This window comes from Staurois parvus, unplaced genomic scaffold (assembly GCF_062004578.1).
Source record: "Staurois parvus isolate SC_StPar_1 unplaced genomic scaffold, SC_StPar_1.0 ptg000147l, whole genome shotgun sequence".
In the NCBI taxonomy this organism is placed as follows: Eukaryota; Metazoa; Chordata; class Amphibia; order Anura; family Ranidae; genus Staurois; species Staurois parvus.
In genome coordinates, this window is record NW_028317943.1 from 25,312,121 (window position 1) to 25,337,662 (window position 25,542).

Here is a 25,542-nt window from a genome sequence, read left to right on the forward strand (position 1 = left end):
GAGAAGAAAAAGAAGAAATAGAATATGAATAAGGAGAAGAAAAGATTATGAATAAGAAGAAAAAGAATAGGAATAATAAGAAAAAAAAAGAATTTCAGTCCGATATTATATTTGACATTTAAAAGAATAGCAACATTGTATCTATTTGTATCCGAATAGAAACATCTGTATCTGAAATGGATACAAATAGATACAATGTTGCAACTTTTTCTTCCTCTTATTTATATTGTATTTCTTCTTATTATTCATATTCTATTTCTTCTTCTTCTTCATATTCTATTTCTTCTTCTTCTTATTCATATTTTATTTCTTCTTTTTCATCTTCTTATTCATATTATATTTCTTCTTCTTCTTATTCATATTCTATTTCTTCTTTTTCATCTTATTCATATTCTATTTCTTCTTCTTATTCATATTCTATTTCTTCTTTTTCGTCTTCTTATTCATATTCTATTTCTTCTTCTACTTATTCATATTCTATTTCTTTTTCTCCTTATTCATATTCTATTTTTTCTTTTCTTATTCATATTCTATTTCTTCTGTCAAATATAATAGCGGAGCTCTCTGTAGGGACACTGCTATTATATTTGCCGGCCGTAGATGGGACTAAAATCAGCCGACTTTTTTTTTACCAATGGTGGTAACGTCGGCCGACTGAACGACCGATTTTTCGTTTTTCTAAAAAAAAACGTCCTGTTTTCTCCCCGTCTATGGCCTGCATAAGTTTCAGCATTCTCAAAAAGTCCAAACTTACACAGAAGCTACGAGGTGCACCAGAACCAGATTATTGCAGTGGAGGAAAGCACTGAAAGTAACTGAATCCTGAATACTCTGCCTGCTGTAAGGCTCCATTCACACCTGTGCAGTTTGCTTTTTGCCTGTTTTCAAGTGCTTTTCGCAGTTCATTTTGCCTTTTTCTACATGCATTTTTGACACATTTGTACCTCGTTTTGTTCAGCTTTTTTTTTTTAAAGTGGACATTTTTTTTGCTGGGCAGAATAAAAATGCAAAACGCGGCACAAACACACTACCATGCATTTCAGTTGATTCTCCATTGAATCTACTCCATTGATTCTCTACTGTAGCAAAAACCTTGCTTTTTGCTTTACAAAAAAGTCCCTGACCCTTTCCAAAAACACAGCAGCTCAAAAAAGCATATATGTGAACATGTTCCATAGGAAACCATGTTAAATGGACTGTAGTGCGTTTCTGCAAAAAGCACTAAAAAATGCATTGGTGTGAAAGGAGCCTAAAGTCATGTCACTTTACTCAGTATAGGCAGGTACAGGCTTAAAGCTGAACTCTAGGAAACTTAAAAATTACTGAGCCCACAATGTAAGGGTTGATTGCTTGTTTGGGTCTAGGGTACATAGAAAAGAAGATCTGGGCAGCACAGTGGCTAAATGGTTAGCACTTCCACCTGGCAGCACTAGGGTTGCTGGTTTGAATCCCAACCACAGCACCACCTGCCTGGAGTTATATGTTCTCCCTGTGCCTGTGTGGGTTTCCTCTGGGAACTCCGGTTTCCTCCTACACTCCAAAGACATGCTGGTAGGTTAATTGGATCCTGTCTAAATTGGCCCTAGTATGTATTAATGTGAGTTAGGGACTTTAGATTGTACACCCCTTGAGGGTTAGGGACTGATGTGAATGTACAATATATATGTAAAGTGCTGCAGAAATTGACAGCGCTATATAAGTACCCAAAATAAATAAATCTAAGTAGTCACTCCTCCACTTTGCTAGACAAGTCCTCGCAGTGTCTTCTCCCTCATGATCCAGCCATCCTCATTTTCCTGACATCATTAAGACTGTTGCAGGGTCCATAGCCCTGGCAGGAGTGACAGTCCACCGCTGGGGCATGGGGGGTTGGATCAGGTAAGTTAAACTGCAAAAACTCTCCCCTAGACTAAACATGCAGCCAACCCTAGCAGTGTGGGTGCAGCCCCACTGCAAGGGATCATTTTTAAAGTAGAGTTCCACCTGTTTTTTGAAGTTTAGTTCTAAGTATTCCTGATTGTTGTCCATATATAGTTAGGTTTTTGGGGGGTTTTTTTGTAAAGGTTTACATACCTTTTTTTTAGGCATACAGCAAGAACTTCCATTGTATTTTTTTTTTTTTAATTTATGGGGACTGGAACTCCACATTAAGTTTCCCAGAATTGTGCTGTAACCCAAGGAGAAGCAGATAAAACCCATTTATATAGCACTTTACAAAAACACTGAACCATTTACTACCTTGATGGAGACGACTATGTAATGTTTGCACCTGGGTCACACTGACAAACATTTGGTTTTTGCTGTTGACCATCCAAGTCAGTCACACTGTGGCAAGGTGAAGCATTAGCTCGGGAGAGAGCACTGTGCTCAGATAACTACGGTACCCTATTTTTCGTCATATAAGACGCACTCCCCCCCAAAAAAAATGGGGGGAAATGTCTGTACGTCTTATGGAGCGTCGCCACTGTGTTAGAATACTGGACCGGCTGTTCGGCTCTTCTGTGCAGCAGAACCTGCTCCTTGGTCCTACCTGTTCCTTGGTCCTACCGGTGTCCTCATCACCTCATCTTGCCCAATGCGTGAGAAGCACTGCGCATCCGTAGTCTTCTGGGACCTGTCACGTGACCCAGAAGACTTCGGGAGAGAGGCGATTGCAGTGGAAGCGGGACGGGTACCTGTCAAATTTGGGTACAGTGAAGATAATACTAGAGATAAAAGCTGAACCATTATTTTGCTTTTCTTTTCTTTAAGCTGAAGTTTAGTCATTTTTGGGGGTTGGAGGGATACAGCACCAAATACATTAGTTACATTTAATGGTGTGTATCCCATTACCTGCAGGCTTCTGCTTCTTGGAAGAATCTAATTTCCATGCCACCTTCATGCACACAGGGTGTTTTAATAACGCTGGTAACGTTAGCTGTGTAAAGTCATGTTAAAAACGTGAATTTTTCAGCGTTTTTGCATTAGCGTTTAACCGCGTTTTTCCACGTTTGCGTTTTTTAGTGTTTTTTAATGAGAGCAAAGTTTGTTTTCTTTTGCTCAAAAAAAATCCAAAAACACTGGTTTGCCACATTTTACCGCTATTTGCTGTGTTTTACTGCGTTCTTCAACATTAGAGCGTTTTTACAGCTAAAAAACTCCTCTAGAAACCCACTAGTTCTGTTTTTTTTTTCCAGCCAAAAACGCCCCTGCCAAAAACCGCTGATTACAGTCTATGGACACACAGGATAACATGCTGGGAAGTTTACTGGCTGTAGAAAAAAACGCCAAAAGCCAAAAACAGCAGCTGTAAAATGTCCAGTGTGCATGAGGACTAATAGATGACAGATATTGCCCTGAGCGGCTATCTGCTGGTGTTATAGGGGTTACCTGCAGCCACTGCAAGTGTTAAGAGATGCACTGCTTGCTAGCCCCCTTCTGCCCTCTCTGCCACTCAGGGATCTTCTACTACTCTCCCACAATGTATTGCTCTCCATGAATGAAAATGGAACCGATGACAGAGAGGATCGCAGAATGCAATGCGTTGTGGGAGAAGAGTAATACAAGCTCTCTGAATGGCAGAGAGGGCAGAAGGGGGTGGGCAAGTGGAGCAACTCTTCACATCGGCAGTACCTGCATTTAACCCATATGGCACTGAAAGATAGCCACTCATGGCCATATATGGTGGCTATGAAGGCAACATTAAGGGAGGATTTTTCAAAGAAGAGGCAAACTGCCGATGATGGTATAGGCACTATTACACAAAACCATTGTTTTTTGGGGTGTATGCCAAAACATCAACTTAATCATTTTGCAGAAAACCTGTTAGGAAGAAGCTAGTGTGATTTTCTACACAAGCAGAAAGAATACAGAAAGCTGAACATCCTGCTTAGCAGAAATAGCTTCCTTTCGCATACAAAAGCTTAGAAAAAGACATAAATCAGTATGTAGCTCATGCAATGGCTATGCAAATCAATCCCCCTTGGATGTTTTCATTGAAAGCTTATTGTCCTAAAAACCTAGTGAAGAGATATCTAAGAACAGGCTGGCAGAGCCCAGTGAACTGAATTGAGATGTTCAGGAGGTGTCTGAAGCTCAGTGTAACCTACACTTCACCAATCCTCAATTTTTGGATCCACTCTTTAGGACAGCAAAACACTCCATATATTGATCAATATAATTATGTAGACGCTCTGGATTAAATTAGTAATGTGTAGTCATTTTATACATGTGTGTGCTCAATAAACATGGATTTGAACTAATAAAACAAGTCACTTTAAATGGTTTCAATTGAATGGTGGATAGGAGAGAATGAAGAGTTGGTGGTTTCCTGCAGCAGATACACCAGAAGTTAAGGACTCTCTGAATGCATGATACAACAAGCAGCACCCAGTCAACCTGAGGGAAGCCCACAGGCCCGCAGGGCCACTGGCTGGCTCTTTGTCATCAAATGGAGAAGGTTGAATGCAGACATCACTGTGATATCCTCACCAACAAAACGAAGGGGCAAAGAACAGGGACAAACGCTGAATGGGGAGAAAAAGAAAGATTAACATCAGCATGGTAAATGAAACACACAATAGATCAGACATGATGGTTATGGTATATTTTACAGCAGTAGTGGCAAAAGACAGCATCTCAGTTGGCCTTTCTGTAAAAAACCTGCCTAGAAAACTTCTTGCATCCTTCACCTTGGTCAGGGGTAGGCAACCTGTGGCTCTCTAGCTGTTGAGGAACTACATTTCCCATGAGGCATTGCAACATTACAAAACTGACAGTTACAGCTTAGACTTGCAGAGCCATGATGGAACTTGTAGTCCTGCAACAGCTGGAGAGCTGCAGGTTGCCTACCCCTGACTTTGGTCATATATAGCACCATGGTTGGCTGATCCTGTCTGATTATCTGCTGTCCTGCATGGCTAGCCAGTAACAAGGAACGATTTGCCTCACTGGAGCCTCTGAACATATAACCTTTGGGTGCCAAAGAAACAACCCTCTAATAGATAAAACATTTTCCCACGTTATCTGGCTTCAACTTATGTGACATCATGTAAATATGTTTTAATGAGATTACTTCTACTGATTATAGGAAAAATGTGTAGTCAATGTCTATGTAGAAAAAAAGGTGCCACTTGGTTCTAACGCCTAAGGAAAATGTGGTCCTCTCAATAAAACCTATCAATGGTGTGCTGCCAATGTGAACATGTCAAAATGGTGACTGCATGCTAAAGCCACAAAGATGAATGCCTGATTTCAAAGAATGAAACAAGCAATTATGAATGAATTATTTGTCGCTTTACACCAGTGGTCTCCAACCTGTGGCCCAGGGGTCAGGGGCCCTTTGCTTGCCCTTATCTGGCCCTTGAAGCTCTATTCCTCCAGCTGACACCAATGATGGGGCACTATTTCTTCCACTAATACCATTGATGGGGCACTATTCATCTGATGGGGCACTATTCATCCCACAGACACCAATGATGGGGCACTGTTCATCCCACTGACACCAATGATGGGGCACTATTCCTCCCACTGACATCAATGATGGTGTACTGTTCATCTCACTAACACCAATGATGGGGCACTATTCCTCTCATGAACACCAATGATGGGGCACTATTCCTCTCATGAACACCAATGATGGGGCACTATTCCTCTCATGAACACCAATGATGGGGCACTATTCCTCCCACAGACACCAATGATGGGGCACTATTTCTCTCACTGACACCAATGATGGGGCACTATTTCTCCTCAGACACCAATGATGGGGCACTATTCCTCCCACTGACAACAAAGATGGAGCACTATTCCTCCCACTGACACCAATGATGGGGCACTATTCCTCCCATTGACACCAATGATGGGGCACTATTCCTCCCACTGACACCAATGATGGGGTACTATTCCTCCTACTGACACCAATGATTGGGCACTATTCCTACCACTGACACCAATGATGGGGCATAATTCCTCCCACTGACACTGATGATGGAACATTACAGTACTGTTCCATCATTGGTGTCAGTGGGAGGAATAGTGACACCTACGATAGGGCACTATTCCTCCCACTGACACCATCAATGGGGCAGCATTCCTACAACTGACAATAATGATGGGGCACCATACCGCCCACTGATATCATCATTGGGACACTAATCCTCCCATTGATACCAACAACATGGCATTGTTTACTGCCACTGACGCCAAGGCATTTTCTACTATCACTAGTCACAGTCTGGCTCTCCTAAAGCCTCAAGGACAGTATACGGGCCCTCTGTTTGGAAAGTTTGGAGACCCCTGCTTTACACAATGGATTTCTAAAGTCAAATTTTTTTCTCATTTTGAAAAGACAGAAAATAAGAAAATGGCCAGCGCACTGATAAATATACATGGTTTATTTAAAGCTGCATGTTACAAAGCAGCAATATCCAGTAGCGTTGCTATGGGGGTGTGGACACTCGACAGAAGGGTGACACTAAGTAGGAAGAGGTGGACTGAGGGTTCGGACACTGCCCCAGGGCCTGGAGTCAGTGGAGGGAACCATGAGAGGCTAAGTCCATCCTGAGAGGTGACTACAGCTTTCCTACCAAGGAAGAGGAGGTTCGAGATGGAAGGAGGCAGTGAACCATGATGCTTGGTTTCTGCCATCAGTTGATGCAGCGCTGGAAGAGGAGGAACTCCTCCTGGCTGGGAAGAGACAGATGCTGTAGCTGTGGTGATGAGGGTAGCCTCTCCAGCCACTTCTCTTCCTTGGGAGATCCATGCCTGGGCCACAGACCACATCCCCGCCATGGGGGAAAGCAAGCCTATGCTGAAGAGAGCCTGATGTGCTATTGCCTATATATAACATTTATCCATACACTGAGTGCAGATATCAGTGTTACTGTATATATAGGTAATAGCACTCAGTGTATAGAGATCAGTGTCTTATATAGATAATATCACTCAGTGCCCAAGGGGTGGACTGACTGATAGATGACTTTTTGTCCCCTATGTGATGAAAAAAAAAGTTAAGTAAAAAAAAAAATGTTTTAATTGTAAAAAATGAAAAGCACAAAAAAATCCCCCCCCACCAAAAAAAATTTTGAGCCCCCACCCCCATAAACGCACATACAAACATAAACAGATGCGTAGAGGTGCCTGCCCATGAAAACATTGATTGTGATACATGTTGCATATCGCCGCACACGCCACAATGAGAGCAATAATTCTAGCACCAGACCTCCTCCATAATGCTAAACTGATAACCTATAGGAGGCTTTTACGCGTCGCCTATAGAAAATATAGGGTACTGAAGTTTGTTGCCATTTTACAGGTGCACGCAAAATAAGGTCTGACAGGTTGGATATCGATTTACTCAGTGTAGCCTCATCTTTTATATTTAACAAAAACTGGGTAATTTATTGTGTTTTTGTGCCCTAAAATTAGCTTTGTCTTTTTTCTGAAAATTTGCATTTGTTTTAGACCTTTGCAGCAATATTGTAGTGAATAAAAAATTGGAACTACCACTATTTTATTCTCTAGGATGTCTGCTTTCAGATATATAAAATGTTTTTGGGGTTTACTGTAATCCTAAGGTCTAAAATTATTTTTTTAAACATTTTTTAAAAACGCAAAAACGACTCTGGCAGCAAAAGGGTTAAAGGATAATTTCAGGGTTTTCACTGTTTTTAGGGTGGAACAAGTAACATGTTCCTATTCTAAAGAAGTTTGGTGATTTGAGTCCTCTGTGTGACAGTAGTACAAGGAGAAGTTCCCCGTACTAGCTGTCAGTTTTTGACCAGAATGCAGCCATGAAGGGCTCTGCACACACGGCCGCCTCATTCACAGAGTTCTATGAATGAATCAATTACAAGTACCGACATCCTTTGTGGATGTCGGTTTGCAGTTCGCAAAGAATTACCACTGCGCTGTTGAGTGCTCTGGTAGTTCATGGATTCTTCCCTTCATTGAGAAACTGCCTATCTGCATGAAGTACAGGCAGACAGCTTACACTGACAGTCTGCAGGAAACCTGCATGGCACCCGCAATCTGCTGATCACTGCTGCAATGCTTTCCAGGCTCCTGTAAAAAGGCTTTTACCTGCAAAAAATGTGCATTTATTATTTTTTAAAAGGTGACCTTATCCTTTAACAGAGCGGATATTGGAGCTTGATTTGGCTGCTCAGCAGGCCCAAGTACTGAGCACCCAAGTGCTTCCAAGTGCAAAGGTAACCTGAAGAAATAAAGTTTTTTTTTCCCTCTCACTGGGGCCGGCGCCTCATTTACTCACTCAGCAGATGCGCTTCTGCTGAGCTTTAAGAGAGCTCGACACTCGCCTTTCCTGATGAGACACCCAATCAGTGCTCATTACACTGCAAGGTCTCTCCCCTCCATGCTAGTCCCCGGGTGCGGTCCTGAAGACAGGCAGGGAGGTGAGGAGGAGATAAACAGTGCAATGTTAAAAATATTAAAAGTTTAGGTCACCATAAAGCCCCTTTTGTTTTTAAAAGCCCCATATATTCCTAAAAGCACCGTAGATTTAAATATGGTTTTGGTTAAAATATATATATTTTTTTTTTATTTTTCATCAGGACAAGTAGATTGTCATGAGGGTCATGTAGATTGGGACCCTGATTTAGTCCCTTGAACATAAGGGACATGTAGATTGGGACCCTGATTTAGTCCCTTGGACAGAAGGGACATGTAGATTGGGACCCTGATTTAGTCCCTTGGACAGAAGGGACATGTAGATTGGGACCCTGATTTAGTCCCTTGGACATAAGGGACATGTAGATTGGGACCCTGATTTAGTCCCTTGGACATAAGGGACATGTAGATTGGGACCTTGATTTAGTCCCTTGGACATAAGGGACATGTAGATTGGGACCTTGATTTAGTCCCTTGGACATAAGGGACATGTAGATTGGGACACTGATTTAGTCCCTTGGACATAAGGGACATGTAGATTGGGACCTTGATTGAGTCCCTTGGACATAAGGGACATGTAGATTGGGACCCTGATTTAGTCCCTTGGACATAAGGGACATGTAGATTGGGACCCTGATTTAGTCCCTTGGACATAAGGGACATGTAGATTGGGACCTTGATTTAGTCCCTTGGACATAAGGGACATGTAGATTGGGACCTTGATTTAGTCCCTTGGACATAAGGGACATGTAGATTGGGACCTTGATTTAGTCCCTTGGACATAAGGGACATGTAGATTAGGACACTGATTTAGTCCCTTGGACATAAGGGACATGTAGATTGGGACACTGATTTAGTCCCTTGGACATAAGGGACATGTAGATTGGGACCCTGATTTAGTCCCTTGGACATAAGGGACATGTAGATTGGGACCTTGATTTAGTCCCTTGGACATAAGGGACATGTAGATTGGGACCTTGATTTAGTCCCTTGGACATAAGGGACATGTAGATTGGGACCTTGATTTAGTCCCTTGGACATAAGGGACATGTAGATTAGGACACTGATTTAGTCCCTTGGACATAAGGGACATGTAGATTAGGACACTGATTTAGTCCCTTGGACATAAGGGACATGTAGATTGGGACCCTGATTTAGTCCCTTGGACATAAGGGACATGTAGATTGGGACCCTGATTTAGTCCCTTGGACATAAGGGACATGTAGATTGCGACTCTGATTTATTCTCTTGGACAGTTTAAAAAACTTCCACACCCCTGATAAGCATAATTCATTTTACTTCATGTGAGTTGTTAATTGTATTAAGTAAATATTCATACACCCGCTACACTTGGTCTGCGCACTTTGCTTTTTTTCTCTGTTTGCCGCCTAGAGATCTCTTTAGTCTCTCAGAAGTGCTGCATTAAGTGTGCTGGATTGGATTCTTCAGTTGCCCCAGAGCCATAGGATTTGTCCTAAGGATTTGGACCACACTTCCCTTTTCATCCATGTAGTTTGTTTCAGCCCAGGCTGCACCCATCGGACAATACTGACAGTTTTTTTATCCTTCAACTGAAATAGAAATATATGGGACCATCACTGCTTAAAACATGATCTGTATTGTCATAAAGAAAATGCTGTAATTCCTGATAAACTTTCAGTGCAGCTTATAAAGGATCTGAACTCACACAGTGAAGACTTGCTATGATATAGGAAACATTTAAAATTGTTAACTGTGCCTAAGTGTTACCCTGAACAATGTACTTTCTAAAGGGAACTTTCACACTTGCGGTGCCCTGCAGAAAGCCATCTGCTTCAGATCACTTTTCAGAGGGCATCTGACAAGCAGTGAAGTTATATCATCTCCTTACCACCTGATTTAACCTGATAGGCTAATTTGACAGGCGGTGCCAATTGTCAGTCTCTGCAGTCTGAAATAAAAATGCCAAAGACGCAATTGCGTTGTTAGGATTTGGGTGGGTGGCAAGGTGGTGGTAAAACAACAGCTCTACCAAAATATATAAAATATGTGGACTGATGCACCCTGTGATGCAACTCCATCCCTGTACAGACATATCTAAAGAAGCACTAGTTTGCCCTGGGGAGCAACACACACAACCACTTGATACATACTATACAAATGTATTGATGAATAAATACAATTCTCATTAAATAGCATAGAAAGCAGATAGAACATTGTCAAGCTGATTTGTAAAAATTCTTAATACATTTCATACTATATTGAAATATTCCAAGTACCAATACATAGTTAAATTGAAAAATGCATCCTAGAACTTAATGCATTTTGTTAATCTCTGTTCACTTTCTGAGGAGTAGATGCACATATAAATATCTGCAAAGCAGAACATCAATTTGAAAAGTACATAGCATAATTGGTAGTAAGTAGTATTATTCAGAAAAAAGGGTCATCGTAAGGGACCCAATACTTACAAATCAGCTACAATTAGATACAGATAACAATTTTTCCATATGGTGACAGCCAGGGATGTCTGACCTGGGAGCTGTGGAAGTAGGACCAGCAAGGACAAACAGACCGTAGGTATAATGCAGGTAAGGTAACCTAAGCTCTGCCGCCTGTTTTTACTCAACCGCTGGCATGAAAGAGTCTTTTGACTTGATTTCCTCCAAAAAAAAATATCAGGGCACTCCTGGTATGAGTGTGCCAAAGCGTCATAGCTCTGTATCTGCAGTGTGAAGATCTAAGGCACTGTTGCTCCTCACTATTAGTTTCATGAGATTTGGAGTGAGAATTAGTGATGCCATTACTGTGTTGTTTACTTTTCTCCTTGCTGGAGGCTCTGAAGTGACAAAGCACAACCCTGCTTTTACCAAAATGGCCACCACTGCACAGACACACAGTGCAGAACAAGGCATGGCAAGTTAGTAATAAGAGAACGATCAGCTGTATGGCGACCATAGGGAAAACTGGGGACTAGTCCTTTGCACTGCCTGCCTTTTTTGGCATGGCTTCCAGAGTTTAGTTCCCATTAATGAACCAAATGTACTGTGATAAACCATAGGAGGTAGATAATGGAGGACTCAATTCCCAGAAGACCTGGCTCTTGCAGGCCACACAGCTTGCAATCAAATTGTTTGATTCTCTATTTTTTCCAGTCAAATCATATATAAAATGATTGAGGTTTCGGAGGTCCTAAAAAATTATTTCACTAAATCAGATCACAATTTTAAAGGATAAGTTCACCTTTGGAACATGTTACATGTTCCACCCGTTTTTAGGGTGGAACATATAACATGTTCCCATAGCCGCATCCATGCCCACCGCTAATCCTCCCTCTGACAGATAGTCCGGGGAGACGTTTCCCCGTACTATCTGTCAGGTTTGAAAACAGCGCAGCCGTGCTTTGCGCCGCCCACATGGTCGCGTCACTCATTCAAAGAGTTCTGTGAATGAGTGCTTACAAGTCCCAGCAGCCTTAGCGGCTGTCAGCTTATAGTTTTCAATGAACTACCACAGCGCTGTGGAGTGCCATGGTAGTTCATTCATCCTGTCAGTACATCTGTTTGACCGTACATCCTGTACGGCGAGCAGATACTCTGACAGGTTCGCAGGAGACCTGCATGGCATCAGCGATCTACTGATGGCTGGTGCAATGCTTTCCAGGCTCCTTTGGACAAAAATATTAAATGCACATTTTTTTACCTGCAAAAAATGTGCATTTATTATTTTTGTGCAAAAGGTGAACTTATCCTTTAACCTTAAATATCAAATTAAGTGATTGAATGTTGTAGAAGAAAGAATAAATCTGAATGAATAGCACATGTCAATAGAAAATATATACAAATAAAATGGTTGCATAGCAAAGGTAGTATTATTACTGAGATTTGATATGCGATCATAAAAACCTTATGTTCTGTCCTAATCTCTGAAGTTCTAACAGTAGTAGCATACAATACGTGCCTACCAACTACTGGCATCTGGCTTGTATCAAAACCTGCAAGTCATTCAGTTACAATGCAGCAGGCAGAAAGCTGATGATGTCACTCAACAAGTGAGGCAAAGAACAATGATGTATGCTAAAATTAATAAACCGACTACCCTGCATGAGGGCCTCCAGACATACTATTGTCTGCTGCTTTACCATTGTTATTAACACCAGACTTTACAGACAAAATATTCATGCACCATCTGTTGAAGAATGAATAAACCTTCTAAGTTATTTTTACAATTTTTCATTACTCTATGCCATTTTAAACCACTTTATCGTACTACAGCCAGGACAAAAAAAAAAATACAATCTCACAATATGGCTACTTTCTATTTTTCTAATTGTGAGTTGCAGCAATGCTTCAGCTGACTGTTCCCTAATTACATTAGTTTGGTATGGAGGGAGAGGTTCATTGTAAATTAAACATATATAATGATTTGATAAAGCACAGCTATAAAATTAAAAATTGTGTTGATAGTCTTTGTTATTTTCTTTTCCTGGTGCCTAAACGTGGTAGCATATTGTTTGTGGTTGTAGCTCTGTTCATAACAAACTCGTGCAGACTCCACCTCCGCAACATATACGTGCGTTCCTAACCCCAGAAACCACTAAACAGCTCATCCACTCCCTCATCGTATCACGACTCGACTACTGCAACTCCCTCCTCACTGGCCTGCCTCGCCGCTGGCTATCCCCGCTTCAGTCGATCCTGTATACGGCTGCCAGACTCATTCACCTTTCCAACCGCTCCGTTTCCGCCACCCCCCTCTTCCAATCCCTCCACTGGCTTCCGATTGCGCAACGGATAAAATTCAAAATCCTAACACTGACGTACAAAGCCGTCCACCATACTGCCCCGAACTACATCACTGACCTAATATCCAAGTACCGCCCAGCACGCACACTCCGCTCCTCACAAGACCTCCTTCTCTCTAGTTCCCTGGTCTCCTCCTCCCATGCCCGCCTCCAGGACTTCTCCAGGGTGTCACCCATCCTCTGGAACTCCCTGCCCCAACCCATCAGATTATCACCTACTCTCCTCTCCTTTAGGCGCACCCTGAAAACCCATCTCTTCAGGGAAGCCTACCCTACCCCCTGCTAACTTGACCGACCTCCTCCACTCTTCCTACCACTCCATCCCCCACAGCTATCTCCTCCTGTACCACTATCCCCTCCCTCCTAGATTGTAAGCTCCAAAGAGCAGGGCCCTCAATCCCCTCATGTTTTGCATTGTATTGGTATTGTTCTGTCACATGTTCTGTCCCCCTTTGTAATGTACAGCACTGAGCGAACTATTGGCGCTTTATAAATACTATATAATAATAATAATAACTACCCATAAGACCAGTGATATCTATAAATGTTTCCCTCAGACAGAGTACCATCATTGTCATAAGTAGAATGAACATTAAAGGGTGGAACATAGAATTCTGAAATGTTTAGGTACCAGAAAAGGAACATTGCAGTGAGTATATAATTGTCTACTGTACTGGGGCCAATGCGGCAACATCATATGATAAGTAACTAGCTACATGGGAGGGTACGATGTAGAAAAAATATTAAGTGAGAAACCAAACAAAAGGAAACAGCCACCACTCTGGCGACTAAGTCTGCAGCTACCCAGATTGCAGGGTATCACTGTGATGCACCAGGAATGTATGAAAAGAAGACCAAGAAGCAACTAGAGAGAAGGCTTCAGGTGAAACATCTGCTAAAGTTGTCCATGATTCTGCTACTTCTCGGTTTGAATGGGCACTCAGCAGATCAGCTAGAGTATCCCATGTTGACAGGGTCCTTTACGAAGCTGCCTTGCCCCGGTTAACTCTCTTGGGAAATATAAATAGTCTTTCTGACAATCTGAAAGATTCTGTAGCAGAAATGAAAGCCCTGTTTACTTCATGTAGCTCTTGAAGATCTGACTGATATCTGAACATGGGGGAAAATCCAATCCTAACTTATAAGAAACCGCTAGGCCACTTTGGGTACAAATTCATGGATTGATTAAAGGGCCATCTCATCAGGGAAATAGGTAATGTATGGTTGTCTGCAACTTAGATCTTGATCTGATGGTACTGCCACCAAATACAAGTTCCTTACAAGAAATTTAGGAACAGAAGTTCCACTGAGCAAATCTGTTCCTCCATTGAGGTCTCTGCATTAATGTGACTCTTAAGAAGCATACCACAAAAGCATTCTCCACCCACCTACGGTTAGTCATACCAGAAATGGCAAAAATTTTAACCTTGAGAATGCTCAAGCTCAGGCCTAAATACAAGCCTACCTGGAGAAAGTCCAGCAACTAGGGACTTTGCTGATGGAGTGAATCAAAGGCTTTTACTGTTGGCAGACTATGCTGGTAGAAGACTTCCTGGCTCTAAGCAAGGTAGAAACCATTGCAGCCAAAATGCTTAGGGCTGATAGACTCTCTCTCTCAACCTACAGGACCTGAGAAGCAGACAGTCTGCATACAACTGCAGGACTCTGAGTGATTGTAGGGCAGATGCTGAGCTGGATCAAAAAGGAGAACCATGGAAAAAAGGTGTAACCTAGGTGGACAAGTTGAAAAAGAGTCTCTGTATAGAGAAAAACGAAGGCAGTTTTTTGCTTGTGAGGGGACATAAAGTGGTCAACTTGAGGGTGCCCCCACTGAAGGCACATCTACTCAAAAAGTTCTGTGCTGAGGAACCAATTATTGTTGTCTATAAATTGGCATGTCAGATGATCCTTAAGGTTCATTTCTGGCAAATCGAGAATAGGGGTCCCTTCCTGGAATAGGCTTCCGCTGTGCATTCCACCCCATGATGAACATATGGTTCTGCTGTTCAGTTGGTCATATGAAGAAGGACCACATTTTCTTGGAGATTTGTGACAAAGGCCTTTAGAGCTCCTTAAGCTGCCCAAAGCTCTAACATGTTGAAGACTAAACTTGCCAAATATCATGAGACCAGCTTCCTTGGGCCACAAGGTCTTCCAGATGAGCACCCCACCCCTGGGTTCTGGCATCAGTGGTAGGATGATATAATGTTAGGGACCCAAAAAATGACAACAGTGGAGGTTCTGGTGATTCATCCACCAGCAGAGTCTCTTCTACATGGCAGGAGACATCAGGATGAGCTGACTGAAAGGACACTCCATTCCATTGAGCTAGGAACCCCCTTTGTAAGGGCCTCAGTGGGCTCATTTCACTATGGGTGTAGACAAAAGTATACCCGCATTAATGAGTGAGATTCAGCAATCACAGTGAGATATATTAGGAGGCAGCATATTAGCTTAGTGGTTAGCCCTTCTGTGTTGCATCACTGGCATCTTCAGTTTTAGTCTCCATCGAGATATTATTTACATTTGCACGTTCTCCCGGAGCTTGTGTGGGTTTCCTCCAGGTATTCTGGTTACCGAAAGGAGTCTGCTAAAAAAGCACTATATAGATAATAAATACGTAACAAATGAAATGCTGATAGGAAAAGGTCTACAGGCATTGACTACCTTCTTGGGTTCATGTCTATCTTTCTATGCAAGGGGAATATGAAGGAGACAGAGTCTTCCATAGGAATAATATTAATTCTTGAGTAACGCATTATAGAGGCATCCACTATTGGTGGAGAGTCGTGGGATGAGGATTCTAACTCCAGCAGCGGATAAAGCTTTTATAAAGTCTGTTGGAATAAGGTGGTTTTCTGTCTGCCTTCTTCCAGAAAGACTGTCTTAATTTCTGGCATATATGGGAATGCTGATACGTGCTTATCCAGCTGCAGATAAAAGCAGCTTGCTTGTAGAGGGCCTCTCTGGGGCTCCTCCCATTAAACAGATAATTTAATCGCGGCTATGTATGATTCCACCAAATTGAAGCAGTTAGATCTTGCTTGAACTTTCATCCTTTTGCAGACTTTGGTAATTGTGCTGCTAGATCTGCCATAGATTCTTGGAATACTTGACACATGAGTGACACAGTATGTTACTTTTGTCATTCTTGTCTCCAGCAGAATTAGCAAAGCAGGTGGCGCACATTAACTTGTCTGATCACACAGGGTGTTGCATCACACACCCAAAGTCTTGGGAAGAAAGGTGAGTGATGTCTAGTCAAGGAAGCCCTGGAGTGACGATGAGATGTGCAAGTTTCAGAATGAGCAATCATGGCTTCAGCAGCATCAGAAATTATTCCTTGATTTCTTGCTTGAAGGCTTATGAGCACAGCTCAAAGCAGAGAGGACTCAGCCATTAGAGGCACTCTTTAAGGTCTGATGTAAAAACTTACCGGCCAGAACTAGAGTTATCTAACAGAGGTGCAGGGATCTTATTTGTGTGGAGTGCTCCTCATACAGAGCCTGGACTGATGCCACTAAACAACAGTAGGTAACAAGATACTTGGTAATGTCGAATAATGTAGATGAAAAAAAAGAGAATAATGGTACGCTGAGGGAAACATTAATTGATATCACCAGTACTGCGGGTATTTAGAGGCAGAGCTACTTCTACATATATACTGCCATGTTGGTCCCAGGAAAAAGCATCTTTCTTGCCATCTTGAAATGATAGGTAGCATACCAAATTGTGATAGTGGTGTACACACAGTCTTTTGATCCTTTGTTCAGCTACATAGCACAAGTGTGGAAAATCTACCTGTGTGACAACAAGTATCTCTGGTAGCTGCAGGCTCTCTTTATCATCACCCAGGTAGTCAGAAACCATGCAATAAGGACAAGTACTGATAAAATTGGGACTTAAAGTGGAGCTTTACCCAAAAGTTCCACTTTAAGGACTGGTCCCCCAATCCCCATTAAGGATTGGCACTTTTGGGGAGCGGGGGGGAGTGGGTACCCAAAATTGACAGGTACTCACTCCCACTGCGATCACCTAGGGCAGTGGTTCTCAACCTTTCTAATGCCGCGACCCCTTAATACAGTTCCTCATGTTGTGGTGACCCCCAACCATAAAATTATTTTCGTTGCTACTTCATAACTGTAATTTTGCAGTGGGAGGAGTAGTGCCATGTCATTGGTGTCAGTGGAAGGAGTAGTGCCCCATCACTGATGTCAGTGGGATGAATAGTGCCCCATCGTTGGTATCAGTGGGAGGAATAGTGCCCCATCACTGATGTCAGTGGGATGAATAGTGCCCCATCATTGGTATCAGTGGGAGGAATAGTGCCCCATCGTTGGTATCAGTGGGAGGAATAGTGCCCCATCACTGATGTCAGTGGGATGAATAGTGCCCCATCATTGGTATCAGTGGGAGGAATAGTGCCCCATCGTTGGTATCAGTGGGAGGAATAGTGCCCCATCACTGATGTCAGTGGGATGAATAGTGCCCCATCACTGGTGTCAGTGGGAGGAATAGTGCCCCATCACTGGTGTCAGTGGGAGGAATAGTGCCCCATCACTGGTGTCAGTGGGAGGAATAGTGCCCCATCACTGGTGTCAGTGGGAGGAATAGTGCCCCATCGTTGGTATCAGTGGGAGGAATAGTGCCCCATCACTGATGTCAGTGGGATGAATAGTGCCCCATCACTGGTGTCAGTGGGAGGAATAGTGCCCCATCGTTGGTGTCAGTGGGAGGAATAGTGCCCCATCGTTGGTATCAGTGGGAGGAATAGTGCCCCATCACTGATGTCAGTGGGATGAATAGTGCCCCATCACTGGTGTCAGTGGGAGGAATAGTGCCCCATCGTTGGTGTCAGTGGGAGGAATAGTGCCCCATCGTTGGTGTCAGTGGGAGGAATAGTGCCCCATCGTTGGTGTCAGTGGGAGGAATAGTGCCCCATCGTTGGTGTCAGTGGGAGGAATAGTGCCCCATCGTTGGTGTCAGTGGGAGGAATAGTGCCCCATCGTTGGAGTCAGTGGGAGGAATAGTGCCCCATCGTTGGTATCAGTGGGAGGAATAGTGCCCCATCGTTGGTGTCAGTGGGAGGAGTAGTGCCCCATCATTGGTGTCAGTGGGGGGAGTAGTGCCCCATCATTGGTGTCAGTGGGAGGAATAGTGCTCCATCACTTGTGTCAGTGGGGGGAGTAGTACCCCATCACTGGTGTCAGTGGGAGGAGTAGTGCTCCATCACTGGTGTCAGTGGGAGGAATAGTGCCACATCATTGGTGTCAGTGGGAGGAATAGTGCCCCATCATTGGTGTCAGTGGGGGGAGTAGTGCCCCATCATTGGTGTCAGTGGGGGGAGTAGTGCCCCATCATTGGTGTCAGTGGGGGGAGTAGTGCCCCATCATTGGTGTCAGTGGGGGGAGTAGTGCCCCATCATTGGTGTCAGTGGGGGGAGTAGTGCCCCATCATTGGTGTCAGTGGGAGGAATAGTGCCCCATCACTGGTGTCAGTGGGGGGAGTAGTGCCCCATCACTGGTGTCAGTGGGAGTAGTGCCCCATCACTGGTGTCAGTGGGAGGAATAGTGCCACATCATTGGTGTCAGTGGGAGGAATAGTGCCCCATCATTGGTGTCAGTGGGGGGAGTAGTGCCCCATCATTGGTGTCAGTGGGGGGAGTAGTGCCCCATCATTGGTGTCAGTGGGGGGAGTAGTGCCCCATCATTGGTGTCAGTGGGAGGAATAGTGCCCCATCACTGATGTCAGTGGGAGGAATAGTGCCCCATCACTGGTGTCAGTGGGAGGAATAGTGCCCCATCACTGGTGTCAGTGGGAGGAATAGTGCCCCATCACTGGTGTCAGTGGGAGGAATAGTGCCCCATCGTTGGTATCAGTGGGAGGAATAGTGCCCCATCACTGATGTCAGTGGGATGAATAGTGCCCCATCACTGGTGTCAGTGGGAGGAATAGTGCCCCATCGTTGGTGTCAGTGGGAGGAATAGTGCCCCATCGTTGGTATCAGTGGGAGGAATAGTGCCCCATCACTGATGTCAGTGGGATGAATAGTGCCCCATCACTGGTGTCAGTGGGAGGAATAGTGCCCCATTGTTGGTGTCAGTGGGAGGAATAGTGCCCCATCGTTGGTGTCAGTGGGAGGAATAGTGCCCCATCGTTGGTGTCAGTGGGAGGAATAGTGCCCCATCGTTGGTGTCAGTGGGAGGAATAGTGCCCCATCATTGGTGTCAGTGGGAGGAGTAGTGCCCCATCATTGGTGTCAGTGGGGGGAGTAGTGCCCCATCATTGGTGTCAGTGGGAGGAATAGTGCTCCATCACTGGTGTCAGTGGGGGGAGTAGTACCCCATCACTGGTGTCAGTGGGAGGAGTAGTGCTCCATCACTGGTGTCAGTGGGAGGAATAGTGCCACATCATTGGTGTCAGTGGGAGGAATAGTGCCCCATCATTGGTGTCAGTGGGGGGAGTAGTGCCCCATCATTGGTGTCAGTGGGGGGAGTAGTGCCCCATCATTGGTGTCAGTGGGGGGAGTAGTGCCCCATCATTGGTGTCAGTGGGGGAGTAGTGCCCCATCATTGGTGTCAGTGGGAGGAATAGTGCCCCATCACTGGTGTCAGTGGGGGGAGTAGTGCCCCATCACTGGTGTCAGTGGGAGTAGTGCCCCATCACTGGTGTCAGTGGGAGGAATAGTGCCACATCATTGGTGTCAGTGGGAGGAATAGTGCCCCATCATTGGTGTCAGTGGGAGGAATAGTGCCCCATCATTGATGTCAGTGTGGAGGAGGGGAGAATAGTGCCCCATCATTGGGGTCAGGGGGGGGGGGAAATAGTGTCCCATCGTTGGTGTCAGTGGGGGGAGGAATAGTGCCCCATCATTGGTGTCAGTGGGAGGAATAGTGCCCCATCATTGATGTCAGTGTGGTGGAGGGGAGAATTGTGCCCCATCATTGGGGTCGGGGGGGGGGAAAATAGTGCCCCATCGTTGGTGTCAGTGGGGGGAGGAATAGTGCCCCATCGTTGGTGTCAGTGGGGGGAGGAATAGTGCCCCATCATTGGTGTCAGTGGGGGGAGGAATAGTGCCCCATCGTTGGTGTCAGTGGGGGGAGGAATAGTGCCCCATCGTTGGTGTCAGTGGGGGGAGGAATACTGCCCCATCGTTGGTGTCAGTGGGGGGAGGAATAGTGCCCCATCGTTGGTGTCAGTGGGGGGAGGAATAGTGCCCCATCGTTGGTGTCAGTGGGGGGAGGAATAGTGCCCCATCGTTGGTGTCAGTGGGGGGAGGAATAGTGCCCCATCGTTGGTGTCAGTTGGGGGAGGAATAGTGCCCCATCGTTGGTGTCAGTGGGGGGAGGAATAGTGCCCCATCGTTGGTGTCAGTGGGGGGAGGAATAGTGCCCCATCGTTGGTATTAGTGACACAAATGATGGGGCACTATTCCTCCCACTGACACCAATGATACTTACTTTGCTGACCCCTGCTCCAGCCTGGGCTCGCTCTCTCACTTACCTGTCAGCTGTCTTCCTTCTCTGGCCGCTCTCCTCTTCACTCGCTCCGGCAGCTCCCTCGATCTTCTTTGATGTACGCGCGCTGCCGCTCGACTCCTCCTCTCCAAGCTCCACCTCCTCGCCGGTGATTGGCCGCCTGTGTGCCTCTCCTGAGCTACAGTTCCGGTGGCCAATCAGCAGCGAGGAGGCGGAGCTGCTGAGCGATCCCGGAGGTGTGGCCAGGTGACAGGAGCAGCGTATCATCCCGCCCACACATCGCCTGAGACAGAGGAGCGGTGTCTCGGTTCCTAAGACCATCGGAAATATGTGTTTTCCGATGGTCTTAGGCGACCCCTGGGAAATGGTCGTTCGACCCCCAAAGGGGTCGCGACCCCCAGGTTGAGAACCGCTGACCTAGGGGATTGGAAGCGGAAGTTGTCCTCCTACACACCCTCCCTGTAGTTTTCTGGGACACATGACAGGTCTCAGAAAACTACGGGACCATTCACAAAGCACAGCGCTACAGCACTAAGGCAGCAAGTTGTCACAGCCGGGTGCCCACACTGAAGATGCAAGGACCAGGAACACACGGCGGACGGTGAAACGGGCTTCGGGGGGGACGGGGGACACTGCAGGTTTGAGGGACAGGTAAGTGGCTGCATTTTAAAAGTCAGCAGCTACAGTTTTTGTAGCTGCTGACCTATTTTTTTTTATTTTCACTGGAACACCGCTTTAACACATGGTGTCAGCATGGTTGTTAAAGTGTATCTAAACTCAAAAGCAAAGTTTAATATATTGCAGCTTTCCTGTCCTCATATGTGATGGCTGCATTCATTTTCACCCTTCAGGCTAAGAACATTTTTAGCAAGCACAGAAAAATACCTATTGATTTTGCCAGAAATGTAGTGTCCCTAGCACTTCCTGGGAGCTTAAAGAAAACACAAAGAACCTTATCTTCATTAAACTACTAGTCCAATCAATCCAAAATGTAACAGAGATGAAGAAAGGAAGAAATGTTTTGAAGTCCAGCAACCATGGTTCCCTGCATAGAGTGTACAGTGAATGATGAATGGACAGGAAGTGTGTTATTTGCAGCATTACAGATGAAAATAAAAGTAAAGGTAAAAAAGCTTGAAAACATTGAAAGATTAATGCAGCTACCACCCAATGACAGAACAAGAGAAGTCTGATAGATGCTGTTTAACTTGGATAAAGGAATCACCACTGATGGTTATATTATTAGTATTATTATTATTATTATTATTATTATACAGGATTTATATAGTGCCAACAGTTTGCTCAGCACTTTACAATATAAAGGGAGACAATACAGCAACGATACAGTTCAATACAAGAGGGTTAGGAGAGCCCTACTCATTGGAGCTTACAATCTAAGAGGGATGGACTGGTAGTACAAATGGTAATAACGGTGGGGGATGAACTGGTAGGAGAGATAGTAGATTTGGTTATTAGCTGAAGGCAGGATAGGCTTCCCTCAAGAAATAAGTTTTGCAGAGATCGCCTAAAAGTGGGCAGAGTAGGCGACAGATGGATAGATTGGGGTAGAGAATTCCAGAGGATGGGGGAGGCTCTGGAGACGTCTTGGAGACAAGCATGGGAGGAGCAGACAAGGGAGCTAGAGAGCAGGAGGTTGTGGGAGGGGAGGGGAGGGGAGGAGAGGACAGTTTGGGTGATATTTGGAGACAAGCTTGGTGATGTAATTTTGGGAATAGTTGTAAATGGCTTTATATGTTATTGTTAATGTTTCGAATTTTATTCGTTGGGCAATGGGAAGCCAGCGGAGGGATTGGCAGAGAGGGATGGCAGATATGGGACGGTTGGTAAGGTGGATGAGTCTGGCAGCAGCATTCATGATAAGACTGAAGAAGGGATTGCCTGTGATTAGGTAGGCCAATGAGGAATGAGTTACAATAGTCAAGGCGAGAGAAAAGGGAGCGCATAAGTTGCTTAGTGGTTTCAGTGGTTAAAAACAGGCGTATCTTGGAGATGTTGCGGAGGTGAAGTCTACAAGATTTGGACCATGATAGGATTTGGGGCTGAAAGGACAGATGGGAGTCCAGGATTATACCTAGTACCCTGGCATTAGGGGAAGAACTGACGGTTGCATTATTGATTTTGATGGAGAAGTCAGGGGAGGGGGCACGGGCTGGAGGAAATAGTATGAGCTCCGTTTTAGAAAGATTTAGTTTGAGGAAGTGGAGTGACATCCATGCTGATATGTCACTTAGTAGGTTAGTAATGTGAGAGGAGACTGAAGGGGTGAGGTGAGGGGTAGAAAGATAGATTTGTGTGTCATCAGCATAGAGATGGTACTCAAATCCATGGGAGTTTATCAAGTGGCCAAGGGAGGAAGTGTAGATGGAGAAGAGAAGGGATCCAAGGACAGAGCCTTGAGGGACCCCAACAGAAAGAGGAAGTGGAGAGGATTAGACGAGTTATAGGTAATGCTGAAGAAGCGTTGCGATAGGTAGGAGGAGAACCAGGAGAGAATCTCGGAGGCCAAGAGAGTGGAGTTTTTTGCGGAGGAGGGGATGGTCAAGAGTATCAAAAGCCACAGAGAGGTCAAGCAGTAAGAGTATGGAGTAGTGGCCATTGGTTCTAGCAGTTAGTAATTCATTAGTGAGATTTGGTAGGGCAGTTTCAGTGGAGTGTAGTGAGCGAAAGCCAGACTGTAAAGGGTCAAGGTTGTTGTCAGTGAGGTAGGAGCTCAGACAATTGTAGACTAAGCGTTCTAAGAGTTTAGAGGTAAATGGGAGCAGGGAGATGGGTCTTAGGTTGTTGAGATTGGTGGGGTCCAGCGAGGGCTTTTTAAGTATGGGAGTGATCTGTACATGCTTTAGAGGGGAAGGGAAGGCGCCAGTAGAGAGGGAGAGACTTAAGATGTGAGTGAGGGAGCATATGATAGAAAAAGTGGGTGACTGTAGTAGTTGTGAGGGGACATGATCCAGGGGGCAGGTGGTTAGACGGGCTTCTGAGAAAACTTTAGTGACCTCTTCAATAGTAGCAAGGTCAAAAGAGGAAAGTGTTGATTTAGTATAAGGTATGCTAAGTGGGATAGATGTCTGTGTAGTGGAGATGCCCCTAGGAATTGCATCAGTCTTGTTTTTGAAATGATTGGCAATCTCGTGAGCAGTGAGTGAGTTACTGGGTGGAGGTGTCGATGGAGAAAGTAGAGAGTTAAAAGTAGAGAAGAGATGAAGAGGACTGGATGACAAAGTATTAATAAGAGTGACAAAGTAGGATTGTTTGGCAGCATGGAGGGAGGAATTGTATGTTAAGAAAGCAGATTTATATAGGGTGAATGCTTGCTGGGATTTGGTTTTACGCCACAGTCACTCCAGTGCATGACTTTGTCTCTTAAAATTTCTGGTGTCGTCAGTCTGCCACAGTTGTAATGGTCGGGGCCTGATTCTTCATGTAGTTAGAGGAGCAAGTTAGTCTAGTGTGGATGAAAACGAACTGTTGTGGACAGGTCAGGGCAGGACAGGGGAGAGATTCTGTCATAGAGGCGATCAGTTGCAGAGTGGAAGAGAGAAGGGTTTAAGCAGTGAAAGTTTCTGCGGGTAATTGTTTGCTGCTTGGAGGGATAAGTGTTTGAAGACGAGGACAATGTGAAGGTGATGAGACTGTGATCAGAGAGAGGAAAGGGGGTGTTTGTGAGGTTGTAGGGAGTGCATAGATGGGAAAAAACAAGGTCTAATGTATTTCCATCGGAGTGAGTGGAGGACTGTGTCCATTGTGTTAAGGCAAAAGATGTGGTTAGGTTGAAGAGCTGGGATGTAGCCAGGTTGTTCACATTAATGGGGATGTTAAAATCTCCGAGAATGATAGTGGGTATTTCAGAGGAGAGAAAGCAGGGTAGCCAAGCATCAAGAAAGCGCGGCATCAGTCCAGGCGGCTAATAGATCACTGCAATCCTCAGAGAAATGTGAGAAAATAGCCGAATGCAGTGAGTCTTAAAAGAAGAGAAGCAAAGAGAGGGAGGGGTAGGGAGGACTTGAAAGGTGCTCAGTGGGGATAGAAACAAACCACCTCCACCTCCTTTCCGGCCACTCGGTCTGGGTGAGTACATTGGAAGCCTCCATAGGAAAGTGATGCAGCAGAAGCAGAATCTGCTGCTTGAAGCCAGGTTTCTGTAATTGCAAGTAGGTTAAGGGGGCGGGAGACAAAAAGGTCATTGACAGAGGTGAGCTTATTACAGACAGAGCGGGAATTTCAGAGTGCACAGGAAAAAGGGTGGTTTTTAGGAGCATGGGATTGAGATTAAATTGAGTGGATTGCGACTATTCCCGGAGGAAGGAGGGTGCCTGGCGTGGGGGTGAGATACTGGAGGACCAGTGTTCGGGGAGATATCTCCAGAGGTTAGGAGAAGAGGGAGGGTGAGGAAAGTAAGATGGGAGCGGAATGTATACAAGTGCAAATGCCTTCCTGTTCTGGTGTTTGGGTCAGCAGGTGAGTTAAGTATTAGCAGGAAGTGGTTATAGTAATCAAGTAGCCGCAGCGCCCACGGCTGCATGAATAGATGCAGTCACTGTTCGACCAAAATGTTTCTTTATTTCTTTCAGCTGAGTTTATGGAGCAAGGTGATCACAACAGGACCACCCATGGCTCAAAGTTCTACTGATTTCTGCTAAATCATTAAAAATTTGAGCCATATATAGACAGCTTTTGTCTATAGGACACTTCAGATTGACTGTAAACGACAGTGGCTGTTTGGGGACCTTGGATATGTGATTCTTATATTTTGAAACCTATTAGACCTGTTTCATGTGTGTCATGTGGAATAAGACCCAAAACACATTAAAGGGACAATTATAGAATGTTGCGCAAAATGAGTGTATACTAAGTGTATGTTGGCAGGCTTACCCT

General features: G+C 44.7%; 1 protein-coding gene across 2 annotated transcripts in view; it reads right to left on the reverse strand.

The window, feature by feature from the left end:
* The window catches only part of MSRB3 (methionine sulfoxide reductase B3), a 191,051-nt gene that overhangs the window by 137,116 nt on the left and 28,393 nt on the right, over positions 1-25,542 (reverse strand). Inside the window, exon 2 of one of the 2 annotated variants that reach the window (XM_089674151.1) lies at positions 4,378-4,505. The exons of the other annotated variant lie outside the window; for it this stretch is intronic. Coding sequence (XP_089530277.1) covers positions 4,378-4,453 — 76 coding nt within the window. The 5' untranslated portion in view covers positions 4,454-4,505. The remainder of the gene's footprint in view (positions 1-4,377; positions 4,506-25,542) is intronic. 2 annotated transcript variants of the gene reach the window in all.